The 15,868-nt window shown below is 39.0% G+C and overlaps 1 protein-coding gene across 2 annotated transcripts in view; it reads left to right on the top strand.

Annotated features, from left to right (window-relative positions):
* crocc2 (ciliary rootlet coiled-coil, rootletin family member 2) overlaps positions 1-15,868 on the top strand; it is a 48,157-nt gene that overhangs the window by 5,498 nt on the left and 26,791 nt on the right. For both annotated transcript variants that reach the window (XM_079882843.1, XM_079882842.1), the window contains 3 exons: positions 14,133-14,300; positions 14,502-14,585; positions 14,772-14,878. In XM_079882843.1, coding sequence (XP_079738969.1) covers positions 14,133-14,300; positions 14,502-14,585; positions 14,772-14,878 — 359 coding nt within the window. The remainder of the gene's footprint in view (positions 1-14,132; positions 14,301-14,501; positions 14,586-14,771; positions 14,879-15,868) is intronic.

The following is a 15,868-nucleotide window of genomic DNA, read 5'->3' as shown; positions in this document are numbered from 1 at the left end:
ATTAACATGAGGTAATGAGTCCTATATGCTTACTAATTCAAAGTCTGTATTCAGCCTCAATCTGTCTTGATGTGGGAATGACATTCTGGTGGAGTATGATCCATTTAATCTGTCATTCCCAAGTATCAGTTATTATGTTTTCTGTGTGCATACCACAAAGAGCAGCGTTAGAACATGGATAAAGGCCAGTTCACACCAAGAATGATGACTATAAAAATAACTATACCGATAACTATTTTAGTGTCTACACCATAGACTGTAAAAGGTCTACACCAACGCACGATTTTGTTCTGTTTATTATAAGCACATACTGCAGATATGTTGTCTGCTGCTTTAAATGATTGAGCTCTTTAAAGCAGGATGGATTCTGATTCTTTCATTCTGAAAGTGATTCCAACAATATTGTTATAGTTGTGTATCTGCAATTCTTTTATATTTAGAATGATTTTATGCTGCAAGGATCCATTAAATTGTTCAAAATTGACAGTTAAGACATTAACATTTTTACTAAAAGATCTTTTTCAAATAAATGCTGTTCTTTTGAACTTTCTAATGAAAAAAAAATGCATAACAGATTCCATACAAATATTAAGCAGCACAACCGTTTGTAACATTGATAATAAATGTTGCTTGAGTAGCAGAACATCATATTACAATGAATTCTGAATGATAAACTCAGGGATAAACTCAGGGACAGGCACGTAGCAGCGACCTTCGTGGTTAAGGGCTCAGGTGGCGTGGCGGCGGCCATCTTTGGCGAGGGTTCAGGAGGTAAAGCGGCCATCTTGGTCGGAGACGGGGGCTCAGGCATGGCGGCGGCCATCTTGGCTGAGGGCTCGGGCGGCGAGGCAGCCATCTTGGCTGGAGACGAGGGCTCGGGCGTGGCGGCGGCCATCTTGGCCGGATGTGAGGGTTCAGGCGCAGCTGACCTGGCGTGAACAGTCTCTGGCTCGGCAGGACTGATGGATAGTTCCGGGCAGACAGATAGAACATACTTCCTCTGGACGAGGGCAGGAACAGGGGACTCTGGAACGGTGGTCTCGGTGGGACGAGACTCTGGAAGGGTGGTCTCGGTGGGACGAGACTCTGGAAGGGGGCTTTCGGTGGGACGAGACTCTGGAAGGGGGCTCTCGGCGGGACGAGACTCTGGATTTGGTGGAGGGGTGTTGGTAGGCTCTGCGAGGCCGATGGTGAATGCTGAGTTGTTTACCAGCACCCACTCCAGACATGCGGCGAAATCTTCACGAGGACCGCTCCCTGGGAGGCGTGCCCGGGACCGCTCGCTGAGGCTGGCAATGTAGAACACACATAGCGAGCGGTCAGGATAATGCGTTAGGCACGCCAACTCCAAGAAATCCCTGGTGTGAGACTCCAGGGAGCGGTCCTTCTGCTCCAGGCATAGTAGGGCAACTGCGGTAATGTCCATGACAAAAAACAAACGAAAGAAAACGCCGCAAAAAATAAACAGTAATTGGTTAACAGTAACTGTTACGGCTGAGGTGGTTGAGACAAAGCGCATGACGAAGGCGATTCAGTAGGAGACTTTAATTCAAAAATAAGGCCAGGAAACATCAACTTAAAGTAAAAGATACAAGACAAGGAATAGGGAGAAACAGAGGGCTTAAATACAGAGACCAGATCAGGGAAACGAGACACAGCTGGGGAAAATTAACTCAATACGACTAATTAACAACACAACACACCTGAAACAAGGAACCTAATAAACTAGTAACCAAGGAGACAAACAGGTAGGGAACAGAGGGGAACTAATAAACAGACTAGAAGTTTAACAAACTCCGACATGGACAGAGAAACATATCAAAGAACAAACATAACCCTGACAATTTCTTTCTTTTTAACCACCAAATGATCTTACTGTTACGATCACTGGTGGCAGCACAAAGAAATGTTGTCAGGATCTAGATGCAGCAGCTTCTTTTGTTAAACTGAAATCTACAAAACACTGAAGAATCTCTGGAACAGAACCAATGTAGTAATGACGTAGAACTGAAAGACACACAGGGTTTAAATACACAACAAACAAAGGAACTAATGAGACATACCTGAATTGAAACTCAAATCAGTTACCATGGACAGGCAAAGGACAGAACTAACTGGCAAACTAGAAAGCTAACTAAGAAACCCAGACATTCACAGAACAGGAAAACTGATCAGAAACAAACTCAAAACGTGACAAACAGACTCAACATGACAATACCCCGCCCTCCCGGAAGGCTCGTCCTCGCACCGTATTGCATCCACAGGGGTGGGAGTCCTGGAGGCTGACGAGGACGTGACTTTGTAGAACAGGAAGCCTCTAGGGCGGTGGGGGCAGTTCAGGGGGACATTGGCCTCCGTGGCCTTGACACTAGGCTCGGCCACGATGGCTGGAGATGTATAGCCCCACGAGACACACCTGAACTGAAACTCGAATCAAATCAGTTACCATGGAAACAAACAGGCAAAGAACAGAACTAAGTAGCAAACTAGAAAGCTAACTAAGGGGCTGTTTACACGACACCATTTTCAACTAAAAATGTAAAACTTTTTATGCGTTTTGGACGTTCATTTACATGACAACAGCGTTTTGGGGGTCTGAAAACGTAAACTACAAAAACACGAAACTCTGAAGATGATGACGCCATGCACATGCGTATTACGTGTTCAGTCTATAGTGTTTCATCGGCATCTAATCGCCTAGCAGCAGAATATAGCGTTTTTAGTTGTTTTCACGGATCTGTGGATCTGTGTAAATGGGGATCGTTTTGACAATGGTGTCGTCTGCACGCGGAAAACTCAAAGGAAAAAGTTCTCCCTTTTAAGCATATCGTTGTCGTGTAAACGATACCCTAAGAAACACAGACATTCACAGAACAGGAAAACAGATCAGAAACAAACTCAAAAGGTGCCAAACAGACACTTACAGAGTAGATCTGAGGCCAACCTGTGAAACTGCTTATAGAGTGCTACTTACCTGCTCTAGATGGGTTTCCTACATTGTGTTGATTTGATTTAGACGTTAGGCTCTAAATCACAGACTAAAATTTAGCTGGATTCATGTGTGCTCGTTTTACTCTTAACCTTTTTGACTTGGTTTATTTGACTCAGCATCTCTGCTAAAGTAGGTGATGAAATGATAATTTATCTCTTTTTATCTCTTCAGAGTGTGTGGGTGTGTTGGTCGGTTAACTTTAGTTGTCCTTTGAGATGTTTCTTGTTCTTTAGTCTGGCAAATACCTTAAAGAAGTTGAGATGCAGTGGCTTTAGCAGCTCTGATCTGTAAGTGTTCCCTCTCTATAACCGCTGGGGAGGGTCCCAGCGCCATTGTGGCGCACTGTGGCACATCTTACGACACTGGACTAATTGAAAAGGAGAGGCAAACCTTCTCGTGGCTCTCGGGACAGTTTGAGTGTGGCCTCCTAAACAAGAGTGGGAATGGAAATATTTGGGCTGGGAGCAAGATTTTGCTCTTGAAAGCACACCTCTGTCTCCTGGTAAAATCGCAGCAATCTCTTGTGACCCTTGAAAATTGCCCCTGAACCGGGATAAACCTTGACCCAGTTTGAAAAGCTGCATCGTCTCAAGAGGACGAAGAAAATGTTGATGTGAACTTTGACCTTTCTGCGTTGATATTGGAAAACTGCCAGCTTGCAGTTTCTCAGGCACTGGGGCCATGTGTATTTGTGTGGGAGTGTGTAAGTTTGTATGTGTGGGTGTGTGTCAGGGAATTGCGTGGGTATATATTTTACAGCTTCAAGGCAGTTTTTGGACCAGGATTGTGTGAGACAGTCTCCCTGTGTGTTTTTGTAGGAGTTACCCAAATGTAGAGTTAGATGTATGATAAAACAGAAATGTTAACCTAATGGAACACTGTAGAAAAACAACAATCACAGGGCCTTTTAAGCTGAGAGATAAATCACCAACAAGTGAAAAAAGGGTTTGCAGCTAAAATGTGATGCTATTTGTCAGAAAACCTTTCTCAATTAATCCAGACTTGCAGACTAGTTGGAGACTTTTTGACAAAGAGCATGGCAGCTTCCAGCCTCTGCGTTTTTGACCTAATCCCCACTCCTTTTTGCTTTAAAGGTCTTGTCAAACATGATTGCCACTGTTATGGTTGTTTTGTTAGAGTGAAAATGGTGCACTGTCTTTGGCTCAATGTTTAGAGTTTGTTTTTTCGTCTACATAAAGCTGCTAAGCTGAGCAGTGGTCGCTAGTGGAGCTGAGCCAGTGAGTCTGGATCTGTCAGCTGTCTATGAGTCGTAAAAATGATTGACGCTCCAGAGAATCATTCCTCAAAGTAGGGATCATCCCAAAGTCCTCACTACATTTAATTAAGTGCCATTTATCTTTTTCTATATTTCTCTCTCTTTTCCCTGTTTCTTTCTTTTTTCTTTTTTAACTGTGGGAACAGATGAGCGAACTTCCTAGAAAGTATTTTACTATTTGCTAGCCATTTAATTTAGGCTTGACATCTAATCAGCATAGTTGTACCTAAATAGCCATTGTTCCAAAAGGAATAGTTAAATAAAATGAATATTCTGTCATTTACTCAACCTGCATGTAGAGACATTTCGAAAAATGTACTGGTGATTCTTTTCCATGACATTAAAATGAATGGGGACTGGAACTTTCAAGCTTTAAAAATAATACAAAAGTACAATAGAAGTGTCACAAAGTGTTCTAAATTACTCTTGCAGTATATTCCAGTGCTGCCTCCGAAATAGTGTACTATGTAAGTTATTACTACATTTGAATTTGAATTTACTTCGCAACTATATAGTATGAATATAATAATATAATGATTGCAGAAAAAATATAGGTAACACTTTATAATAACTGCACGCTATTAATCATTAGTTAAGCATTAGTAAACAGTTAATTCGTCATTTATAAAGCATTAATAGACATTAATATGCAGTTTATAAATACAGCTATAAATGCTATGTTCTTGATTTATAAGCATATCTATAATGTGTTTAATAATTTTGTTTTCATACTTTATTAATGAACAATTTATCATTTCTAAATGAAGTATTGCATTATTTACAAAACGGTTACTTAGGAGTTGTCAGTGGTTCATAAGATCACTTAGAAAGTGTAAGTAAATGATTAATAAACTGTTTAAATACATATTATTCAGATATATAGTAATAGTTACTTAGTGTGTTAATAAATTGCTTTATTAACATGTGTTTCTACTGTAATTCATGGTTAATTCAGGTAGTTATAACACATTTAGTAGTGGTCAGTTAACTATTTTTGTGAGCTCATCTAAAGTGAGGACTAGTTATACCTTGTAGAGCAGTTATAAAGGAGATTTAAAGGCTGTTAATATTTCTATGTTCTCTATCACTGTGTTGTGTTTGTTTCCTTTTTCTGTTTAGAAGATCAATGAGTCTTTAAATCTCCTTTATAAATGCATTACAAGGCATAACTAGTTCTCACTTTAGATGAGCTCACAAAATAGTTAACTGACCACTACTAAATGCTTTATAACTACCTGCATTTACTACATTTACTTACACTTTCTAAGTGATCTTATTAATCACTGACAACACCTAAATAACTGGTTTGTAAATAATGCAATACTTCATTTAGAAATGATAAATTGATCATTAATAAAGTATGAAAATACAATTATTAAACACATTATATATATGCTTATAAATCAAGAATAAAGCATTTATAGCTGTATTTATAAACTGCTTATTAATGCTTTATAAATGATGAATTAACTGTTTAGTAATGTTTAACTAATGATTAATAGCTTGCAGTTATTATAAAGTGTTACCGCCCCAACAGCTACCCCAAATAGACCCCAAATACCACACTTTTACATATTCTTCCTTACATATTATTGTTGCGTTAATTAGCTTGAACAAAACTGAAAATCATTAAGAAGAACTTTGTCTCAAAATATATTTAATAATTTTCTCATTTGCTACTTATAACAGAATAAAAATATTAGATCAAATTAGCAGAGAATCAACTTTGCACAGCTGCCCGCGACCACGTCAAGGATCAAGCAAATTTCCAGTTGCATCTTGAAAAGCGGATGTTTTGGAAAGTGCTGTGGCAAATTTTGTGCCATTTAGAGGTTTAGAGGAAAATCAAATCAAAGGTACCTTTTACCCCAGTACGCCTTTAGCCCCGCTGTACCCGACTGTTTCCCGCATACTGTTTAGCAGGGAAGTATTCAATTTCGGACACAGCACAGGTCTTCAGCAGCCCTTTGATTGCTTTTTCATGAAATAAATAAAAAAATGTATTCGTTATTTATGAAATATTGACTTGCACCCAGCTCTTCTTATGTTCATGTGAAAAGTAGTCTCTTCTGAGCTAGATCTTTTCAATTAATCAGTTGATTCAATTCATAAAACCACTGCGAATTATTTGTTTAGAAATCAAACTCAATGACTCAATGATCCAGTTGCAGCATTTTACAGCTTTTTGAATTTCTTTTTCAGTCTGTTGGCTACACAAAGCTGTCGTATGGCTTCAGAAGACTTGTAATATAGTGCACTTTCATGATAATGTGATGGTATGTTTGCATGCTTTTTAAAGCTTAAATATTTCAGTCATCAGTCATTCATTGCAATTTCATGGAAAAGAAGAAGAAAAACATTGTTGCATCGGTTTGGAACGACATAAAGGTGAATAAATAAAAAGACCAGATTTAAAAATGTTAAGAGATCGATTCCTTTAAAGATCTTTTGCAGTGATTGTGTCGCAAGAGTTTGGCTTTTCATTGGGAACAGACATCGTTCCTGGTTAGGATGCTGTGTTAATCACTTTTTTATTAGCACCCTATTCACGTCACCTATTCAAGTTTATAGCTTAATTTTACATTAATTACAACGTGCATATGTTTTATACTTGTTCACTTGTTTGTTTACATCCCTTGCTGTGGAAGGTGATTGTAAATTCCAAGCCCAATTGAAGCAATATTGTGCATGTGAACATGTGTTTGTGTTTGTATTTTGCGTGTGGATACTGCCTGGGTCCCGTTTTTACCTCCCAGTAGGTCTTCTCCACAGCAGCTGTGACTGTGGTCAAACAGTGCTCCATGGTGATAGTTGTTGGTTTGTGCCTGGGGGATGCAGTGGGGTCTCTGAGCTGGGGAGCTTCACAGCTCTCTGATTCCTGGCCAGCATTGTGTAATCACTCACAGTGGCGCTGCAAAAACAGCTTTCACAATCAGCTGGATGTCTCTCAGCGGGCCAGCACTCCAGCAGGGACCGGGAGAAGGGCATATTAGTAGAAAGAGGACAGCAAGGCACAAGGGACGGGCGTGTTGTGTTTATATGTTTGAGTTTGTATGAACGTTTGGGCATTAGTGAATTTGCACGTGTGTGAGATAGATAGAACTGAAGTTAGCACGGGTAAGCATGGGGGAGTGTGTTTAGGTGTGTGCGTGTGAGCGTGTGTGTATATATATGCAGAGGAACTGTACGTCCGCTCCAGCTGTGTTTAGGAATCTGACAGATTATTCACTACATTAATTCCCTTTATTAAGCCTCTGGGTCCAGGCCAAGCCAGTGAGAAGCGCTCACAGCTGTAACCCCCTCCATGCCACCAGCTAGCATATGACTGACTTTATGGGTGATATTTGGGAGCAAGACATTTATAGTTATGTGCTTGTGTGTACATAAATATATCTGTATTTCTTTGTGTCTCATGTATTTGTGTGTAAACAGTGTGTGCAGGTGTGATCCACCCACATCTATATGCTGTTCTGTAGATATATTCTGTTTTACTCATTAGAAATTAAACTTAAAATGAAACACAAATGAATTACGGCTGGAAATCAGAAATACACATTTGATAATTAATTAAATCATTCTAAATAGAATGAAACAATTACATGAATAAAAAATAAATAAATTCTTCACATCAATGCTAATAGGAGTCTGTCTCATAAAGTCCAAGACCATTGTCATGACAGGACAGCGTGACATAATCAAAGCATACTTGAATCTGGCAACTGCTGTTTATTTGTTTGAGTAATAGATAAATGAGTGTCAGGGGCAAGCATGGTCTTTCAGCCCGTAAACACAAAAACCAGGGATCACTTCATTTTCTAGAGATCTGGCAACACTGACTGAGTGCACCCTTAAAATTTTAATAAAAATTCTGTCATCGTTTACTCACCATCATGTCGTTCCAAATCTCTTGGACTTTCTTTCTTTGGTGGGACACTTACAGTAATGTGTTTTCCACAGAAGAAAGTCATACAGAACGACATGAGGGTGAGTAAATGATCGAGATAGTTCACCCAAATTTAAAGGATACATTTAAAGGGATAGTTTACCCAAAAAGAACATTTCTGTCATCATTTAGCCTACGTTCAGACTGTAGGTAAATGTGGTCCAAATCCGATTTTTTTGCTCACATGTGACTCATGACAGTGTGAACAGCACGAACCACATGGAATCGGATCTTTTCAATTCCGCTTTGTGCCACTTCCATATGTGGAAAATTCGATACAGGTCAGATGTTTTGCAACCTCAGTCTGAACAGTCATATTGGAATTAATGCAACTTTTACGGCACTCTAGATCAACATTTGTCACAATTCTGCGCTCATGGGAGTCACTTCAAAGATTTTACATACCCGAAGTTATCAAGACAGTTGCGAAAGGTAGTCAGTGGAAGGAGAGTGATGTGTCAGAACTCAAGTATTACAGTGACAGCCCTATATACAAGCAAAACATGAGGGCTCATATCATAAATGTTTTAAAACTCTACTCTCTTTTTTCGTAACCTTGTCATTATTTTTTATATTTCCTGCACACAAATTCGCTGGCTTCGGCAGATCTAATTGCTTAATCCTCCCTGTTCACTTCTGTATGACAGCGTGCTGCGTGATGTCTTTTTTTATCGTTCTTTTGCGTATGCGGGTCAGTCCAGAACCATGAACTGTTTACATTGGAATCTGATATTGACCACATTTAAAACAAAAATGTGAACAGATACATTACTAAAGTGAATGAAGAATACGTAACTTAGAAAACAGTAATGAAACTGCAGGATTACGGTACAAAGCTGGAAACCCTGCTGGCAGTATTTTACCGTTAAATTACTGAAAATTTAGATTACGGTATTGAAAATGTAAGATTACGGTACACAGCTGGAAACCCTGCTGCCAGTATTTTACCATTAATTTACAGGTACATTTTTTACAGTGTACAAAAAAAAAAATCAGATCTGAGCAATAAATCGAAATTTACCACTAAGGCTCGCAGTGTGAACGTAGCCTTACTTATACCGTTATATCATTCCAAATCTCTTGGAAAGTCTCTTATTTTATGTTTTGCAGAAGAAAGTAGGCCCTAGTCATTCAGGTTTGGAATGACATGAATTTGTTAATAGAATTTTCATTTTCAAATAAAATGTAAGATAACTTTCACACCCAACTTTTAATCTCTAATTGATCTAAGGCAAATTAGAATCATTATTCTTCAGCAACATCTTGTAAACCGACAATCTGGACTAACAAAAAGATTTGCTTAGCACCATGCTTATGAATTACTAATTGATGCACCGGTTTATAAAAATTGTGGCAACAATCCTCCTACCCCAAATTAGAAAATGTAAATGTTTTGATATTCATTAAGAGTGGCTGACAGAGTCCATTTAAGTGAATATTCTGTGCAGAGTTGCAACCCCAGGAAGCTTGACGGAAAATGAACATGATTCTAAATATGTTTTCTCTCATATTAGAGGATCAATCCACTCTTATGACCACATGGAGGGAGAAGCTGAATATTCTTGGCCCTTGTGCAAAGAGCTTTCAGTGGCCTTGAAAATGTTCTCTCGTTGGCAGATGAATCAAAGTGCTGCCGTTCCTTTATGTATTGTGAAATATTTATCAAACGAGACAATACAAGGAGTGGCACAAATCATAAATATTAAGTAATATAAAAAATGCTAATGCAAAACACATTTTAGAGAGAGGGCAGCGTGGGGTCTCGCTCTCTCCGTAAAAAAAGATCTGGGGAATAGATACATTAAAAAACACTGGAAACCATGTGGCAATACAAACCATGGATCCGGTCTTTTGCAAGATGTTGCATGTTGATCATTATTGTAAAATGTCAGTAGGTGACCTTAAATGAAAGACTAGCATTTTGGGATGGAGGCCCCTCTCTATTAGTGGCCCTCAGAGGCCGTTCTGAATGCATGTTCTGCCGAGGACTGTCAGAAGTACAGATTCACCGTGTGGTCAGGAGATAGATAGACTGACTTTCAAAAACATGTATCTTTGTTTGAGTGATCTGACATTGTCAACCAATGGCATGAGTTTTAAAACAATGGCAGGCGAGGAGGGCAAAAGAGGTTGGTAGGAGTCTTTTACAAAACTATTTGGAAACAGTCATTATTTTTGCTAATCTGTTTGGCGCCACTAGTGATGCAGAAATTACACACTTGTCTTTATGCATGGGTCACTGACTCGAAAACGCTTTCAACAATGTGGATTCATTCACTAAACACTGCTGTGTGTTGTAACATGAAATATTATCTTCTTGTTTATTGAACTGTTGTGGAAAATCGATATCACATCTGCAATCGTGTTAATATTCATGAAAAACAATCTTGTTTGTGTGATATTGCTTAACTATTTGCATGTGATGCAAATATGAAAGACAAAAACTCATGAAAAACAATCTCAAACTTCATGAAAAACGATCTTTCTTCGTTTGATATTGCTTAACTTTTTCATGTGATGCAAATATGAAAGACAAAAACTCTTGAATTTTGGGGGCATTCCAACTGGGTTGTTTTTTGGTTTTCGTAAAAGTGAGGGACACTACTCTAAAGTTTTTACTCTAGATTTGGCTTACTGTAAAGTCACATTTGACCATGAGAGATTTTGGCGTTTATGTTCACAGTCGGGACTCTGGTTGTTTGTGAATGGAATCTGTAAGTGTTTAGTGTGCTGTCTTGGTCACATCGCGTTACTCCACAAGGAACAAAACTTTTAAAACGTTTTTTTTTTTATCATCATGTTTGTGGTCTCTTACATTTTTTGTTTGTTCTTTTTTCTCTTTCCTTCAGTGATTCTGTTTGTTATCATTAGCTGTCTTTAATAAAGCTCAATCATCACCTATTTAATCACTTAATTATCTAATTAACTTCAACACTGCTTCAGTGTTATTGTAACACTCTGTAGTGTGGACACATATGAACACTGAGCAAAATCCTCAGTGTTAAATTAACACTGCTCAGTGTTCATATGTGTCCACACTACAGAGTGTTAAAATAACACTGAAGCAATGTTGAAGAATTTTAAAATTACCTTTACTGTAAGTACATTGTATAAAGCTTTAATCTGAACAAAAGCATGTGGCTAACACCCATGTTTGAAAATTCATCACTTATACATACACCGCAAAGGCTGAGTGGCCTCTAGACACGTGTGACAGCATTCTACCCATGGACCAGAGCCAAGCCTGCGGCGGCAGATTGGCTGCAACCAGAGAGAGGGACCAGCTCTAGAATTTAATACCATCATAATGCTGGGCTTGTTTAGTGCCGCTAGCAAAAAGATCCAATATCGACACATGTCATTGCATCATCCATCAGCCCTGCTTCAAAAACCTCCTGTCTCTTTGATGCTGCTGGTAAAGTTTCCTTCAGTAGCATATCTGTGATAATATTTTAACATGTGATGGGTGCTGTTAAGATTTGGATTGGAGAAGTTGGTTTTGGACAGTAATAAGAGGCAGGTTGATTCCATTCTCTTAAAGTTTTTGAGAAATTATCTGTTTGATGAAAGCTGAGATGCTGTATAATGTGCATAGAAGAGTCCATATGGCCTGTTCATCGGGATACCAAATACACCAAATTAATCAATGTTATAACTGTGTTCATTTGAAAAATCTATCTAGGATCCTGACTTTCCAAAACTTCTGAGCTGAAACAACCATAATGATTTTGCATTATTCTTGAGTATCTTAATCTTATGGAAGCCTGTTTTCTGCTTTAATAAACCAGTAATTGCAACTTTATATCTCACAATTGTGCCTTTAATTCTCATAATTGCAACTTTACATCTCAGGTGACTTTAAATCTCGGAATTGTGACATTTGTGACTTTGTCTTAGATTTGACTTTTATATTTCACAAAATCACTATATCTCGTAAACGTGAGTTTATGTCTCACAGTTGTGACTTAACTGTAATGGTGTCTCACGATGTGAATTTACTGTATATCTCACAATTGCAACTTTGTTCCTTATAATTGGACTTTGTTTCACAATTTGAATATATCACATATATCATGTATGTGTTTCTTGCAACTTTTTCTCACAGTCTGACTTTTACTTTTGACATCGTGATTACATTGTGTTATCTTGCAGTTGTGACTGTCTTACAAAGTGACTTTGTTTCTCGTAATTGCAGTGTGACACTATTTCAATTGAAACTTTGTTTCACTTGACTTTATATCTCACAGTGTGGCTTTATACCTCACCACCGACTCTTTTTTTTGGAAGCAACTTTATTTTATGGATCAGAGGTACCTGCACACTAGATGTGTGCTGTGCTGCACCACTGACCCCCATAAGCTTTTAAGGCAGAACAATATGCTTGTGTGTAAGTGCCATTTATTTCATGACTTTGCATCAAACGCTTTTTGTGTTGTAGCAACAAATTGCCTCTAATTGTGCCAAAATAGTTGCAAAGATACATAATCAATAGAGTAGTGCAGCTGTTTCCAAAGGAGCCTTTAAACACAGCTGCTGCTGCACCCAACGTCCCCCCTCTCTCTTCTGACTCGTCCTCCACCCATGTTTTTCATTTTCTGTTCGCTTTCAAAAGCTGTCACCTTAACAACAGGCCGTATAATAAGTCCCTGTTCCCTTATGAGCCCTGAACCCCAAAACCGCCCAGAGCCGGGTGCTGGTTTGCCCTTCTTTGTAGTATATGGAATTAAAGCTCTCCGAATGACTGTTTGAAAATGTTTTATTAAGGTTTGCGAAGCCCTTGGCTCCAGTTGGGAACAGGGGGACCATTGTCCCTGCATCTTGTAGAGGCTGCTGTTCAGCTTAGCAGTAGATTAATGTTTGCCTGTGATTTCTGTATGACCTGTAGTTGTGTGTATTTCTGTTTCTTGCTTCTTTGCAGAAAGGATGAAGTTGACTCTGCATCCACCTTTTACTCTCTCTACCCCTCGCGCTCTGTTTTTCTTGCTTTGTTTGAATCAGCTGAAGCAGCATGTTGTTGTGTTGAGAGGAAACATGTGGTTTTTGTTAGTAGGGACTGGGTGTCTGGCACCATGATATGCACTTGGGGGTTGAAGGAAGATGGGAGGGGTTGGAGGGGTAATGGGACATTGAGATTGAAGACCCTGTAGGAGGATTGGAATCAAGGGAGAAACACATTGCCATTGTGACAGACAACCTTCTCCTTTCTATACACACGATCACACTTCCCTGTGTTAATTTGCGCAAACCTACCTATAAGTAAATCAGAAATCAGCATACAACACACACATCACTGCAAAAATCTTTTTGTTCCCCTTTTTCCCCCCAGTAAAGCAAAAGGCATGTTGTCACTTATTACTGCATTTAATATCTTTCAGAATGTGTTTAAGTCAATTTTTGTATAGGCACGCAATTTAAATCTTTTTTTTTTTTTTTTTTTTTGCTTCAGGATAAAAGAAACAGGGCATGTTGCAGGGCATGTTGTCACACTGAATACTGCCATTAAACTTTCCTGCAACATGTAAAACAACTATGAAACTTAAAACAATGTATGAAAGAGCAAAAAGGGTACCGTAAAATACGAAAATATGAAACCTGTATGCCAGTGTGGATATATGAATTTTGTGATTTACCTCTGTGACAACTAGTCCCACCTATGTCTTGGATTAGGTTTATTTTTTCATACAATAATAGTTTTTATTGTTTCAAGCTTAAATCTAAAATCATACATCTAAAGTTGCCTTTGCATAAAATAAGAGAAGGTAATATTTGACTGTTGGAAGAAAAAGATACTTAGTCTTTTCGCTTGAATCCATTTTTCACTGTAAATGTCACTAAATCATACCAATACAAATTGTGAACAGCCATAAAGAGACTACAATGTGATCATATAGTGTAATGTGTGTGTGGATATGTCTTTGCAGCTGGAGCAGATGCTGTTGCAGCAGTCAGGAGATTCAGACCAGCAGAGTGTGTATGGTGCAGAGCAGGGCTGGCTAAAAGAGGAAGGACGATCTTATAGGCTGAAGCTCCAGGCCTTTCAGGAGAGCCAACGCAGACAGGCTCAGCTGGTGCAGAAACTACAGGCCAAGGTTCACTGTTAGATGTGGTCTCATTCAACTTCAATTTTGTCAAAGATGGAAAGGATTATTTTAGGGGAAATTTTTTTTTCTGGGGAATGTACTTCTGGGATATTTATTAGATAGAGATACCATGATGATTTAATACAATTGAGAATGTGGTCCATCTTAAGTTGCAGAGTGAAAAGTGAAAATATGTGTCTATGTCTGCAGTTGCTCCAATATAAGAAGCGATGTGGAAATCTAGAGCAGCAGGTGCTGGAGAAAACCTCCGAGTCAGAGAAGCTGAGGCTCTCGGTACGTTTCACTGGAGAACTTGACCGGGTTTACTGATAGAAGAACACTTTACTCCTTCAAATAAAAAAATTATTTTGACCTTTTTATTTCAAGAAATCTATCTGCTCTTTTGAGCTTTGTTATTGACAGGTGTTGCACTGTATTTTGGTGCGTTAGGTATAAACCTGCCTCTGTCCATGTATTTAGCTCCAGTCGCACCTAGACTCCTCAGCACATCGTCTCCAGCGCTTTGATCAGGAACACAGTCTGGATGTCCAAAGTAAACTTGCACTGCTGGAGGGTGAGCAGAAACGGTGAGAACAAAAGTGATATGTGCCTCTGACAGTGAGAGGTGCAGAGAAACAAGTCGGCAGGCAGATCAAGGTAAAAGGAAGGGTAATGAGTGGGTCATCCAAAAAGTGTGGTAAGAATTTCTGTTTGGAACCAATGGAGAATTGTACATTTTGGAAAATGAGAATGAAAAACCTTATAAAGAGGGTTTTTTTTTTCTTTACAATTCTTTTCCCTTTTACCCTGTTAAAAAAATCCAGCTTAAGATGGCAGTTATGTTTTGGCGAATGGTACCTGGTTTCCTGCTGATCTTTAGCTGGTGCAAGCCACTTATATTCCAAAAACCAGCCTGACCACCGAGCTAGTATAACCATCTTGTAGCTGATCCAAGATGGTCTGAAAGTTTGATGTCACACCAGCTGATAAATTAATGAACAGCTTGGTCTAGCTAATGACCAGATTGGAACAGATAATGTCCAGCTTGCACCAGCTAATGACCAGCTTTCACCAGCTATTGAACTTCAGGAACTAGCTGATGACCAGCTTGGACAGCTAATGAAAAACTTGGACCAGCTAATTACCAGCTTAGACCAGGTAGTAACCAATTGGAACTAGCTTGGACCAGCTAATGTCCAGCTAAGGTTTGTTAGTTATGAGCTTGAACCAGCTAATGACTAATCTGGACCAACTTAAACCAGCAAATGAAAAACCATGTTCCACAACTGAAGTACAACCACTTAAAGGATTAGTTCACTTTAAAATGAAAATTAGCCCATGATTTACTCACCCTCATCTTCATATTTAACACGTTACAAAGTAAAATTCTAGCTTCCGGCCAAATGGCCATACGCAGTCTACTTGCCCCTAATGCGCAACTTACGAAACTTGTGACGTCAGAAGTAGCGTAGTGCGTCAATGGCGTAGCGTAAGTATCAGCAGTACGTCGCATTACTCGAATCAGTTGCGCTTTATGGAATCCATACGTTTGTTTGGCCGGAAGCTAGTTATTTTAC

Source organism: Squalius cephalus (genome assembly GCF_949319135.1).
Source record: "Squalius cephalus genome assembly, chromosome: 10".
Lineage (NCBI taxonomy): Eukaryota > Metazoa > Chordata > Actinopteri > Cypriniformes > Leuciscidae > Squalius > Squalius cephalus.
Note: the sequence above shows the minus strand (reverse complement) of the source record. Positions and strands in the feature narration are given on the sequence as shown.